At 34.7% G+C, this 15,495-nt stretch overlaps 1 protein-coding gene across 1 annotated transcript in view; it reads left to right on the top strand.

Annotated features, from left to right (window-relative positions):
* The window catches only part of rut (adenylate cyclase rutabaga), a 275,093-nt gene that overhangs the window by 248,285 nt on the left and 11,313 nt on the right, over positions 1 to 15,495 (top strand). The window contains exons 9-13 of the mRNA XM_089634981.1: positions 1,759 to 1,903; positions 2,935 to 3,105; positions 10,900 to 11,118; positions 14,327 to 14,512; positions 15,020 to 15,298. Coding sequence (XP_089491107.1) covers positions 1,759 to 1,903; positions 2,935 to 3,105; positions 10,900 to 11,118; positions 14,327 to 14,512; positions 15,020 to 15,298 — 1,000 coding nt within the window. The remainder of the gene's footprint in view (positions 1 to 1,758; positions 1,904 to 2,934; positions 3,106 to 10,899; positions 11,119 to 14,326; positions 14,513 to 15,019; positions 15,299 to 15,495) is intronic.

The raw sequence follows: 15,495 nt of genomic DNA, 5'->3' as shown, positions 1-15,495 counted from the left end.
ATGCGTGTGGGCATCCACTCGGGCCGGGTGCTGTGCGGAGTGCTGGGCCTGAGGAAGTGGCAGTACGACGTGTGGAGCAACGATGTCACTCTGGCCAACAACATGGAGGCTGGAGGGGAACCTGGGTCGGTATATTACTAAATTATCAGTTCTGTGGTGGAAGCAACTGACGTGCAGTTGAACATGCGTGTGGGCATCCACTCGGGCCGGGTGCTGTGCGGAGTGCTGGGCCTGAGGAAGTGGCAGTACGACGTGTGGAGCAACGATGTCACTCTGGCCAACAACATGGAGGCTGGAGGGGAACCTGGGTCGGTATATTACTAGATTATCAGTTCTGTGGTGGAAGCAACTGACGTGCAGTTGAACATGCGTGTGGGCATCCACTCGGGCCGGGTGCTGTGCGGAGTGCTGGGCCTGAGGAAGTGGCAGTACGACGTGTGGAGCAACGATGTCACTCTGGCCAACAACATGGAGGCTGGAGGGGAACCTGGGTCGGTATATTACTAAATTATCAGTTCTGTGGTGGAAGCAACTGACGTGCAGTTGAACATGCGTGTGGGCATCCACTCGGGCCGGGTGCTGTGCGGAGTGCTGGGCCTGAGGAAGTGGCAGTACGACGTGTGGAGCAACGATGTCACTCTGGCCAACAACATGGAGGCTGGAGGGGAACCTGGGTCGGTATATTACTAAATTATCAGTTCTGTGGTGGAAGCAACTGACGTGCAGTTGAACATGCGTGTGGGCATCCACTCGGGCCGGGTGCTGTGCGGAGTGCTGGGCCTGAGGAAGTGGCAGTACGACGTGTGGAGCAACGATGTCACTCTGGCCAACAACATGGAGGCTGGAGGGGAACCTGGGTCAGTATATTACTAAATTATCTTGTCTTAATTTTTCAATAGATTCCCTTTTGAAAGTTTCCCGAACGAAGATGAAATAAATTTTTTGAAAGCACATGAAAGACTCTTACAGATTTTAATATTACACACAGACATATGTAATTAATAATATTCTAATTTTTATTTAAAAATAGAGCAATTTTGTTATTTATTACTTTCTAACATTGTTTAAATCATATAGCTCAATTTAATACAAAAGGATATGGAAAAACTTTTATGAGTCCTCCTTAGTTTGTTCCGTAAAGTTTTTGATGTACCGTGTACCAAAAGGCACACTAGGCAATTTTGGCCATAGATACATGCTTCCTCGACTACTGTCCCAGTATCTCTGTCGTACTATAGATATCATGCTTTCGGGACTACTGTCCCAGTATCTCTGTCCCATTTTACCTGGTCGAGGGCCATCGACATGTTACTTAACATTACTGTAAATATATAAATCTATACAAACACCCTTTAATGCACCAGGAACACGTCTCATAGATATCATGCTTCCTCGACTACTGTCCCAGTATCTCTGTCGTACTATAGATATCATGCTTTCGGGACTACTGTCCCAGTATCTCTGTCCCATTTTACGTGGTCGAGGGCCATCGACATGTTACTTAACATTACTGTAAATATATAAATCTATACAAACACCCTTTAATGCACCAGGAATACGTCTCATAGATATCATGCTTTCGCGACTACTGTCCCAGTATCTCTGTCCCATTTTACCTGGTCGAGGGCCATCGACATGTTACTTAACATTACTGTAAATATATAAATCTATACAAACACCCTTTAATGCACCAGGAACACGTCTCTAAAAAGCTATGCTTCCCTTATTCAAACTTGTGTTTGTGTATATCTATTACAGGAGGGTGCACATAACGCAGGCCACCCTGGAGTACTTGGGGGGCGCCTACGAGGTGGAGGCGGGCCAGGGTGGCTCCAGGAATGCCTATCTCCGGGATCACAGCGTTACCACATACTTCATAGTGCCACCGCCAAGGAGGAGAAAGGTATTGCTGAAGAAAATATTCATTAACGTAATCTATGTGGTTGTCGCGGTGACCGGGTATCTCATCAAAATGATAGTTCAACACACCTACAAAAAGTGATATAAAGTCATGAAAAGTGATGAAAGGTTAGATAGGTAACTTTAACCTAGTTTTTGTTTCATCACTTTTAATGACTATATATCACCTTTTAAGGGTGTGTTTAATTGTAATTTTGATGAAATATCATGGAACCGAGATGGGATAGATTACATATATTGAAATGGCTAGCAATGAAAAGTAAAGTAGTAAAATAAAAATTTATTAAATATGTTTTTCCTAAAATTTGCTTTTGCTTGTGTATTTTTCTCTATTCAGTGTAGGTTCAAGAAATATAAATATTTTTCCATTTGTAAAATTCCTTTTTCAGGTTATTGACCAATATGTACATAATTAAAATTTGTAATTTAATAAATTTTCAACAGTTTATTATTTTGGTAATAATTTTTACCATATGATAAAACTTAACTAATCCAAATGGTTTATTGCAACATACTTTCAAATGTTTTAAAATAAATTGGCTATTTTAATTGTGGTATTTTTTTAGTATGTATTAGAAAGTTGTTTTTGTTTGTTAGGTTTTCATAATTTTCTTATTATTGCGACACTCCCCACAAAATTGTATTTATTTATTCAATTAATAAGAAATAGTGATTACCTCTTCGTCGCTACGGGCACATATATGTGGGTGTTAAAACTGTGCCCTCGTATATATGCATTAATTTTCATAGAAAATGTATGAATGTCATAAAAAGTGCCACATACAACTGTTATCCTGTAAACCTCAGGAATGCTGTGAAAAGGTTAAATAAGTTTTTAAGGTTAATCAATCATTCTTATTCATATATAAGAATATTTATTAAGGAAACATGAAAGTCCCATGGTCATTTATATGATACATTTACGATTCATAAAATAAGCATTCCATGGAAAATGGACATTTGATTTTGATTAAAATAATAAAAATTATAACAATACTTTGTTTTCTTTTGTAGATTTGCCTGGGTGGTAATATGGGGGGCAACGCTGCCAAGAGAAAACTGTCATTTAAGAATGTGTCCAACGTAGTAGTGCAGCTCCTCCACTCAATCAAGTTCAATGTGGACGTGCCCTTCTCCAATATGGCCGCCTCTCCGCAGGACTTGAAGGCCAATGCTGCTAGGAAGGTAAAATATCCTTTCCCAATCCATTTCACATTATATTTCTGTTGTTTGATACCGGAAGAATACTAATTATATTAAAAACAAAAAGTGACAAATTTGTCTTTTTTATTTTTGATTACAATAAATATACTACTTTCCTTCAAAGCCACAATAATAATATATAAAACTATTTTGATTGACAATCAGCGCCGTTTAAAAATTTTAACGGTGTCACCGTTAAATGCCGATTCTCAGCCCGTTTCAGCTTTTGATAAAATTGTAATCAGCCGTCAATAATAACGGTCTTGCTGTTGTGCTCGACGGTTGATCTCAATTTGATCAGTGTTGAAAATTTGTTGCGTCGAGAATCAACATTTAACAGGGACCGTTCAAATGTGAAAAATTCAGAATGGCACTGATCGTCGATCTGGTCAATCAATGAAATATGACGGAGGTTGAAACAAAGCAACCTTAGCATGTTTCATACTTGGTTGGATATGATTCAGTCATTTCCTTACTACTTTTTTTAGACTTATTCAGTTCAGATAAATTCCTCCGTCTTCTGGTAATAATCAACAAGAAACTAGTGGTGTGGGTAGTAGGAACAAATTTTGAGTATTTGAAATATATATTTTAAAGCATTGTGTGAAGGGTGATATTATAGTAAGTAGAATAGTTGTTTGAAAATGTTAATCATTTTAGTAAGCAGGTCTTCTTCAGTTTTACATAATGCCTTCATATCTGTAAATACAACTGATTATGTTTTGTGATTTATGTTATATATTTTCTTGTTATTAAGGTTACCAAGCTGGACATCGTTTCTCAATTTTTTTTTAAAATTATATTGTTTTATTTTTATGTTTTCAGAATATTAATAATTATTTTTATCAAACAGTTTTTACTCCTTTTTAATGAAACTGTCTTATTTTAAATCTTTTAGGTAGTTTTAATAGGAAAAGGATTCTCAATAACTAGATAATAATACTCGAGAAGGAATTAAATACTATTTTATATTTGTGTAACTGTAATTTATTTAGTAGACAGAAAATACAAGGGGGTCGGTAGTAAATGTGTATTATTGAAGGACTAATAATAGACACACCTACAAACATCAGCAAAAAAGTTAAGTGAGTTTCAATGATTTTTCCTAACGTAGTTACTCTGTATTATATCAAGCCAAATGACAAGCAGGAGATTGAAAGTTCCTCTGGCTACAAAACGGTTCACTTTGAGCATTTCTTTTCAGAACTCCGGTTCCACAATTCCTAGGTGGCCTAACTTATCTTTCCACCAACAAATATACAGGGTGTAACAGAATGTACCCGAATGATTTTAACCAGCGATTCCCGGGCATATTTGGAGAAAAAAATGTACATGTCATTTTGCTGTCTAATGATATTTTTTTCAATCAAAAACAAAAAATTATGTTCCTATCACTCATCGCCACGGAGTGTATATCTCATGACCGTGGCCTGCTCGGCTGTATCCAATTATTCAGAAAAAATGCCGTTGGACAGCAGAATGATGTCTGCATTTTTTATTTCAAATATGCTCAGGAATCGCTGTTTAAAATCCTTTGGATACGTGCTGTTACACCTGTATAAACGAAGATCGTGTTCACATTAACTTTTTTGCTTGTTTAACATATACATATTAAACTTCAATATTTCCCATAAACTACCAGTCAACATGTATGTATTCTATAGGTTCTTATAGAATTTCATATGTTTAAAACATTATCAACGGGGTATATTATCTTTATATGCAAAAATAGTCACATTTTTTTAGTAAGAAAAAACTTTATTTTCCTTTCTTTCTACGCAAGTCCACTCTTTTCTGCACTTTGTTGTAATGATGTTAGTGTTGTTGGATGTTGTAAAACTGTGTAAACTAAAAGCATGGGTCAATGTTGCATTGTAGCACTTTGCTTAGTTTGCATTCCTTGTTTCAAAATTATACTCTTTTTTGTTTTAATTGGCAATAATAAATATTTATTTTTACCTACAATATAACCTAAATCAATTCTACACTGAAATTTATGATGTAAAAATCATGTTCCTATCTCCATACAATATAGAAATAATTCTCACATTCAAAATGTTATGTTTTGGTTTTGTTATCATTTTTTTTAGTTTCTTTTTAATAAAATTGAACACTGTATAACCATTTTTTTTTCATAATGGTTATTGTGGATACATGCTCATATGACACCGCCATCTGAATTTCAAAAAAGTTATACCAATTTTACAACATGTTTGTATTTTAAGTTTTATTTGGTACATATGGTTTATATTGAGCAACACAATTTTCTTCAGTTTAATTCAACAAAATAAGAACGCCGCATTTGAAGGATTGGTCCTACTGGACTATCACAAACTACAATAAATCACTGTCTAGTATCTGAAAAAGATGTACCGTTTTTACAGAAAAGTAATAACACGCTAATTTACCTTATGACTTACATAGCTCAGTAGTCTTCACATTCCACTTGGAGTTGGGAGGCTGCTAATTCGATTCCCGCACAACACATTTAAATATTAACATGGATTTATCATTTAATATATTATGGGCACTACTGGATCTGGGTGTTGTGATGTTTGTTGCTAAATTTGATGGACCTTATAAAAATGGCTCTATATCTATCATAAGGAACGTTGTTCAATAAAATTATTTTTTTTATGCCCATTGGCACAATGCAAATAATCAAAATAAATATCTTTTCTTATTGAAAGTTGAAGAGCTGTGTTAAATTTTAAACATTTTTGACAATGTTGGATTTTTTAATTTCAACAGTTTGTATTTCTGTTAAATGTTTGATTTTAACATCACTGACTCCCACTCAAAATTTATAGTTTTTAATTTAACTTAATATTTTCCTTAAGTGAACTGTGATTGAAATGATTTTACAACTTGGTTATACCATAATATTTGGCTAATTTATATAGCGCCGTTTTCGTGAGAAATCACCTCAAGGGCAAACATTGTGCTATTTATGGATAACTATGATATTATCATTTGAACAACCTAACCAACTACAGCAATAAAGGTATAACAACACCAGCGTTGGTAAATAAATTTTCTTTAATTGAAGGAGACTAAAAAAATATTATAGCAAAACTAAAACAATATATTAAACTAAAAAAAAGTCTAAATTAATTGGACAAAAGTTTACACTGGATTTAAAATTTCCAATGTTTTGTAAAACTCAAAAATAATTTTATTTTCATTTTAGAATGCAAATATCCGGTGATACATTATAAATGAAATAAAGTAACTTTGTTTTGACATTAACAGTACTACTTAAATATTGTGGTTGCCAAGCAGGTTTCAAGGGTTGTAGTTACGTAATATCATACAGCTCTAATGACGCATAGATACGTGTATTGTTACATAGTGCTCTCACACAAACAAAATATTGAATTTTGTAATTCTAAACTTAAAATTTAGGTCACATAGTTAACACCCGCACTGTGCAAGTGGGTTCCCTATAGAACATCAGACCATCTCAAGGATAGGTACAAGTGAAATCAGAAAGGCGATTCCGGTTCTACTTAAGGATAAGGAATTGTCCTTAACCTTAAAATTAATTACTCTTTCGTTGTCATCCGAGAGAACTGGAACCATAATTAACTAAAAAGTTGTTAGTAATTTGAAGGTTAAGGCGATGCACTACGTATTAATGCAAAATCATGTGTTTTTGGTTTGAAAGTTTGGTCACCTAGAAATGTTTCAGATGCTTTAATTGAATACTGCGAGGAGAATACATCTTGGCCTTTGAAATAATCGAGTATTCTTTAGATAAGTCTTTTTTAAAAGCCCAGAAAAAAATAATGTATAAGGCCTATGAAAACTGCTTTAAAGTTCAAATCTCCTACTTACGAACCCATTTTCGGTTATGATTTTATTGTATAATGTGGCAAATTAAGGTATTTATAAAATGATAAAAAAAAAAAAATTATGCCTGAACATCCACAAAATAAAATAAAAGGCACTTTTTGGCCATGTTTTTTTCTTGCATAAATCAAAACAGGCAAATGGTGTTAAGCGGGAATTTAAACCTTATCGCCATCTACGGAAGGGGTGTTATTGATAGCGGCTCGACTTAAAATATTACACGACGTAGTGCATCGCCTTAAGAATAATTTCTTATCCTTACAGAATGCGAATTTTCCCTTGTCAGCATCTAAAATATTAATAAATAGTGGTGCTAAAACCATATTTTATTTCATTAGAGGTATTTTGAGTTATGCCACTTTCTCACCCCTCCATTGTTGCACTATATATTTGGAGAATCTGGATATTAATAGATGGATTATTTTAAAACAGTAAAGCCTGTGCCTATAATTGGGAGCACTTCTGGAAATTGCCGACTGCTTGATGTTGATGACCGGTAGAATGATGTTAAGATGTTGTCTATCTTCCGAGCATAAGTCTACCTATTTTTGTAACTTGCACTGATTGTTGTATCACACGTAATCTTTAGACTCTTAAGCCTGTGACTAATTACTGTCTCAATGTTCACACGGTATTCTTTTATGCACCATACACCATATTATTCTTCTTGTACTTAATTGTATTATATTATTAGGTGAAGACCATCCTGAAGAAAAACTTCTATGTATTTATAATAAGTTCTATAGCCTGCAGTCTTTTTTACTAAATCTTGACGGTCAATTATTTGTTGATCGCTGAATCATCGGGATTGATCCCCATCAACTTAATCGTAAATTATGAATATATGTATTTCCATTCAGATCTGGGTGTTTGTAGTTATATTTAGTGATGCAACGATTGCGATTCTGATTCATCGTATGTGTAGTTTATAAGAATCTTTGAACCATAAATAAAATTAGTCTGATTATCTTTACGATTGTCAAAATTTTTCATTTTGATTTTGGTTCGTAAATTAATTCATTGGGAGTTCAGTCGGAAATTGAAAAAGGGAGAAAAAATTATAGCATCTATAAATCTTATCTTGGTCTTTTCCATAATTATACATTTCTCCCTAGATCTAAAGGAATTTCCATCATATCACTGCACCAGAGATTAACAAGATATTATTAGGCGATTAATTAAGGCATCTGTGGATAAGGAATGTCGCTGATTATAAAAAATTGTTTTAAATACAAAAATTACAATTTACGTAAGAAACTGTACGTTTTTTTAAATAAAAAGTGACATTTTCAGTAATTATCTTATTTTAATAACTTAAACGCGATAATCACAGAAAACAATCTATTTATTCTTGAAAAAATACTGTGCCATACAAATTTGGTGTTAACAAATCTCATAGTCGCTCCGCCCCCGGGCAGAAAATAAATTCCTAAGGTTTGCACACACGCATAGTTTTCCGCTGAAGCGTTACTAGTGCATTTTGTATGAACTATTTCTTAGAACAGAAAGTCCCATAGTCGATGATTTCATGACGTGCGTAATTGGATTAATTTCGGACTCGCTCTCGGGCAGTATTATCACAGACGGATGGATTTTTTAGCACGGAATTTGAATAGCGTGCTGTTTAAATGTGGTAAAATTATAATACATTCAAGATTATTTTATTTTCTTACGAGAGTTCACTGCACAAACGCAATTTAGAGAAAATCGCCACTGATTATAATCGTCGATGTAAGAATCGTTGCATCACTCGTAATATCTATTATGTATTTGTTATATTTCATTATTGAAAAATTGTTGGTTAATTTAACCTACAGTAACTTAATTTTAGAATAATATTTTTGCACTTCTAAATTATTAGCCTATTATCTTCTGTGACTTCAATGATAATAATTATCAATAATATCCTCAAAGCAATGCAATCCCCGCTGACTTGACCTAGACATAAACTAGAGGTTATGTTTGAGAGTTGTTCAGACAATCCACGAAAAAGCTCAAGAATTTAAAAGTTAAGAAAATTCTCCTTGAAGTTCTCTAGGAATTTTTATGTATTTCTTGAGAAAATAAATTATTCACAACTACAACTTCTAGATCTTATAGTTATAAAACGAAAAGGGAAATTTTTTAATTGCAATTCTTCTTCAATTTCTCGCCTTTATTTATCTAGTACAATAAGGTCGCCATTGAAGCGTGTTAGTTTTTTTTTTAAATACAAATGTATGCTATTCAATATTATTATGTAATATTTTAATTCTGGAAATCTCCGGGAAGTGTGAAAATGTAACCAAAAATAATATAGGAAATAACTACTAACCTTTAATGTGAATCCATCTACGTGCAATTCTTTTTTAACAACTTTCCAGGAGAGATGAAAAGACTGTAATGATTTTGTATGAGGACTATTCACAGATTTTGGAAAATATAATTAATTATGACTTGTGCGGTGATTTATGTATTCTCAAGCATCATTATCGTTAGTGTATAAATGTTCAGGATATAATTCATTCTATAAAATGAACTGACATCTCTCACTTTCAGTAATGATGAATCAAATTGTTTTGATTTTATTAAATTAAAAAGTGACAAGCAGAGTGTTGGTTTCCATGAATATACAACCATGAACGCTTGTTAATTTTTGTGTTTGCTGTCTGCAGCCAGCTAGAATCCATCAACCAGCAGAATTCTAGAATTTATTGTTGCTAACTTATCTTTTAATGTCACGTCAACTGGTAATCTACCCGTAACCATTTGGGGTGACAGAGTTAATCCGTCCTTCCTATATCAGGAACAAGTACCATACCTGCCAACACAAATTTACTTGTCGGAGGATACTGATACTGTAATGGTAGAATGGATCCATGATAAAATAGAACAGTGACAAATCAGAACACATCTGAAAAGTGATAAAACTAGCCTATTACCTAACCCAACGTAGTTAAACATGTTTTTTTTTTACCCATTCTGGCTTTTTACAATTTTACTAAAGTGTTCTTTTTTTTCCGATCACCATTCTATTCCATTCATTCCAAGATCTACTTTATTAAAACTAGACTACGGATAATATGAATAGTGAATGGAGATATAAAATATCCATTACAACGGATAAATGCATGGGGTTATTTAATTATCTGCCGTGGTAACGAATGTTTTGTCTATTTGATAGAATCTTTTGCAAAGTTGGCCGCGTTCAACCTGCAGTATAAGGAGTAACATCAATGCGCACTCTCGTGTAAGCAGAATATAAAGGTAAGGAGATGCTGGGCCTATGCAAGCAATTTTTGCGAAATGGTTCCCAGGTGTGTACTGTGCACGCAACGCGTATGACCATTGACAAGTGGTCTCTAGTTCTCTCGTACATGACGTGCAGGCGCGTCAGTTGATTTGACATTTATTTATTAGATTATGTTTATGTGTTTCACTTCTCAGTGGACGCAATTCGTAGCTTTGTCATGTCTTGTGATTCTGAAATTGAATCTGAGGATGACTTACTAAGATTATTATTAAGTGACAAGAATACCTTGGGCAAAGGCAAATGTTTGGATAGTTGGATATTGTAGTAAAGGAAGTAGAATCTGATGTAGTTGTGCCTTGGGGCAAAGGGCGCCTGGAGCAAGTAAGCAGTGGTAGAAAGCCGATCGCTGATACAACGCCGATCTGAAGAGTCCAGATCGGCGTTGCGATGGGAGCCTAGGTTTGCATTGCATATGACAAGTGCGTTTCTAAAATATAGAGTAGTTCAGGTGTCTTAATGCGTTGCTCATGTTGCGAACGTCGGCCCAGTGTGTTCTTGCCTTTATTCTCCTGGTTTCACATTTCTCCTTGAAGGCCATCTAGATCATAGTCGAGCAGGTTTGTTGGTCAGGTAGGGTGCAGTGGTCAGTGTTTAACTTGCGGTGCTTGTGTTGTTGTTGCGACGCGGCGCAGGTGCTGGACCTGCAGAGGGCGCTGCATGCGGAGCCCGGCAGCGGCAGTGCGGAGGCGGTGCTGCAACTGAGGGCCGTGAGTCTGCTGCCCCCCCGCCCCGCCCCCACAACCCCCGACTGCACGCCCTCCGTCCCGGCCCCCGCCACCTTCGATGCCACCATGGCCAATTACGCATCCATTGCACACTCATCGTCGACACTTTACTATCAAACCACAAATGTAACGACCCAACCAACGTCGCCGTCGGGTTTTATTCAATTTGTTTTATTTTTATTTCACTTTTTTAATATTATTCTTTCTTCCCGTTTTGAATGTGGGATGGTTTTCGTTTTGTCTTATTTTATTGCGGTTTGTCTCTCACTTCTGGTTTTGTATAAAATATTGACATTATTTACAAAAATTATTTTACTCACTAGTATTTTCGATTTTGAAAATGTTATGGTTTTGTTTTGCCTCTTTAAAATGCGTCTAATTTATTATAGCCTCTTAATCTCTTCGAATTTTCTATCTTGAGCAATGAATTTAGTAACTTAATCTTATAATATACAATAACACATTACTCAACAATGGTCACAGCCAATTCCACAACATTTAGTCATCACACACAGACTCACCATACACAATCATACATTACATATATCCATTCCTTAGTTCCCTCTTATTAAAGGGGTACCCTAAGTTTCCCGTTTAACTAGTCAAACTGTGTTGACTCAATGTACAATTTAAATAGTCTTATTTCTTTTCAAGATGTATTATGAGTATATTCTTCACTCACTTTGATGGGCAGAAAAGAGACCAATCATGAGATTATTTTACTAAATTCGTGTGTTGTGTTTTCACCTGAATCTGTTTCCTTTATGAGTGTACATTTTACAATATGTTTTGACTTTTTAAACCATCTATCTCCTATTAATGCTTCAGCTTTTTATACATATTTATGTGAGAAATTCGTTGATGTTGTCTAAATGTTTTGTTCATAATTATTGTCAATAAGTAATTGCGTAAGACCCAGTGGCTTTGACTGAATGTCTCTGTTCTATTTATATGACATATCAATTGGTTGAAGTGACAATTCCATTACATGAACTAAATGTTGTATGTCTGTTTGTAAAAATATTCTCATTTCATCATATTTCCAAAACCCTTCCTTCCTTATCCAACGTTATTTGTTCCTAATCTGGTAAATATCCAGAAAACAGGGACACACTTAAAACGCACATTTTATTTTAAAAACACTTTGTATCGGATTGTATAAATGAAAATAATGCATTTTAGTAGCTATTTCGTTAAAAAAAACAGATAATTTGAGATATTTTAACATTATTAAAATAGTTTTTTTTTTAATAAAGTTGTTTTTTTTTTTAAATTAAACTAAAACTAAGAACCTATTTTGGGATCATAGATTCATATTTTGGGTTAAATAAGAGAAGCAAAAGAAGTAACCGTAAAACTTTTTCATCAATGGCCGCCAAGTGAACGATCGATTTTAATAAAATAAATAAGCGTGTCCTTATTTTCTGTATAATTACCTCTTTTTATGTGTAGTAAAATTAAATTGTAATTTACAATACATTATTCATTTTGAATTTATTGTCTAATCATTTTTATATGTTTAAATTTGGAATCGAATGCGGAGCAATGAAATCATTGTGAGAAAAATGATCTATATCACAATCATCAGGTTTACGATTCTCTCACATGCAATTTCGTTATTTATACTTACTTTCAGCTGTAACCTAACTTTTTAATCTTTATATTTGCTGCATTTGTCAATAACACTAATAAACTTGTGAATATTAACGATCTTTACTAATAGCATGGGTTTTGTTGGAATGCTTCTGGCTGTCTTTGCCTGAGCATGTTGGGCAGAAGCTTGCGCTGACTAAGAGCTGATGTGGTTTTAGCTATTCCACGGAATGTGCACAACTGGGCAACGAGCATGTTTTATTGTCACTAACATATAATCTGTTTGTCGTTTCCTTTGTAAAGGAGGAGTCTACTGAATCGATCAAAAACTTGTCACAACATCAAACTGTTTAAAATTAAAACTTTATTTCATATCAAGTCATAGCATTTTAAAACAGTAGTATTTCATATTCATTCAGCATAAAAATTATCCTTAATGTCACAAAATTATGCTTGTTTTTGTATTATTAGCATTCTTTCCACTTAAATCTGCAAAAAGTTTATTTAAAAAAAAAAAACTGTAAATATCGCACTAGAGTCTCAACTGCTCCAATGCTAACCGGAGCCAGCAAGACTTCGGCATTCCTGAAAGTGTGATGGGATATAGGAGGGTAAGGAAGTACCTGGCTATTCAGATCTGATTATCAAACACGGCTAAAGTAATTTCAAGCAAAGGTTCGATTCTAAACGGTCTCCAAACTACCGGCCAACAAAGCGATTTCATCCAGCAATAATTAGTCTTGAAATATAATCAAAAAGTGAGGCCTTGCGTCTTTTTTTTTTACATACCTGTCCTGAAATGGTTTTTTTTCATGCAGTCATTTTTTTTCCGTATATCAACAAATAATAATCAAAATAATTTTTTTCGGAATAAAACAAATTTGTTTCTAAAATATATATCTATTTGACTAGTATATATTATATACAAATAACACCACATTTGACGGCATTTGACGACCACGGCAGACTTGAATGTCCAATACAATATGTCAAATATAAATCTTGTTAATTTTACACTTGGATATTCATTTTCGGAGTATTGCGACAATTTTCTTATTATAATTGAAAATTATATTTTATTGAGCTTCACACTTGTAAGTTAAATTTAAAACTTACATAAGTTTTTGAGAAGTGACTTACATGTGCGTTTACATATCCAAGTTAATTTGTGATAGCAAACCGATAGACTAAGAAATGTGATGTTAGAAATTAATTAAATTTCTATTTACAAGTTAACCGAGGCTGGTTGATTAAATAAATGTAAATTGTTGAAGTTTAGTTAGGAAAATAATTAATTAAGAAATGGTATTAATGATTTACGTAACAGTTTTTATGGGAAAGAAAATCCTATGAAAACACGCCATTTAATTTTTAGAATCGGAGCGTCTAAGCGCTATTGTGAACTTACCGTAAGCGTCTCAACTTATTAAACTAATTTTATAAACAGTGAGAAGACTGAAAGGTCGCACGAACATAATTAGATCTTTCAAAAACTCACGCCACTCACAACTTATAAGTTGCTACAAATTATGGTAAGTAACTTACAATGACATATCATTGGTAATTTTGCCATAACTTACATAAGTGACATACAAGTTTAGCTGCTACCCTAGAAATGAAACAAATTTTCAATTAAATGTTTTGTTACCCATTTCTAAAATGAAATGAATCGATTCAGTGGATTATCCTTTCTTTACACCTTTCATTCTGTTGTCTAAGAGTGATGCCATTTGATTTACAGAATAAGGTAACGGAAAAGTTTAAGAGGCCGCTAAAGAAAAGACACTCGTCGGTTTATCACCAGCCCTCCAACCGAGTGAACAAATACCTCGCTCAGGCCATCGAGGCGAGGAGCGTAGACAGAGAGAAGTCCACCCATGTCAACCTGGCAACACTGTGCTTTAAAGATACCAACAAGGAGGCTCAGGTAACTACTGCAACAGAATAAAATAAAATAATTCATATTTATATCCTAAAGCTAGGGAAAGCTACTACAGGCTCTGTGGAAAGAGTGACTTGGTTGATGAAGGCTGCTTTTGTAGTACAAGATAGGAAGGCTTGAGGATGAGTGAAGATAACTCTAATAAAATGAGTATGTTGAACCTTCTGTCCTTAGAGTGTTTTTCAAATACAAAATTTTATCATATCACCCCTTTAGTACATCGTCTATTAGAAAAAAGATGTTTTAGTCAAAAAAATGTACCACAAACTTATTTTAAAAGATAAAAAATAAGTTTTGAAGACCTTTAAATTTATCAATAGACTGAAAGTAGTACGCATTACGGGAATTTGGAGTAAATCTTTGTTATTTTTTCGAGTACAGCGAGTATGCAAATAAGGGGCAATTTTGAACACTTAAACAACTCAAATTACGATGATTTGACTAATCCCCTTTTTCCTTTCACAAATTTATATGTGTTTACATTGTTTCCAGTACCATGCGGACATAGACGGCGGCTGGGTGGGCTCTCTGTCGTGCGGCCTGGTGGTGCTGGTGTCTGTGGGACTGCTGCAGGCTGCCGTGCTGCCGCGCACCACCATCCTTCTTCTGCTGTTCCTGACTGCCTTCGCGTGGCTGGCCGGCGTGCTCGCCCTCCTGCTCGCCGTGCGTCTACGCTGGCTGCTATGGGATTTGGGACGCTCCTTTCCACTGCGGCATGCCGTCACCGCTTTTACCATAGTGCTGATCTATACGGTGGCGCAGGTCAATGTGGTGAGTTGACACTTATTACACATTATTCCAAAATGTTCCACTAGTTTCAGTATGTTCCAAATATGTTCCTTCTCTCCAAATAAGAATAATCCTATTGACCAAGAAATAATTGTAAGATTCTGTAGGTTCCAAAGACTGCAATGGGCTGTCCATTTGTTCCATGACAGAGTACAGAACATCATTACCAAGTGGATGCC

Source organism: Hesperophylax consimilis, chromosome 8 (assembly GCF_061612785.1).
Source record: "Hesperophylax consimilis isolate HC1 chromosome 8, BYU_Hcon_1.0, whole genome shotgun sequence".
Taxonomy (NCBI): Eukaryota; Metazoa; Arthropoda; class Insecta; order Trichoptera; family Limnephilidae; genus Hesperophylax; species Hesperophylax consimilis.
Note: the sequence above shows the minus strand (reverse complement) of the source record. Positions and strands in the feature narration are given on the sequence as shown.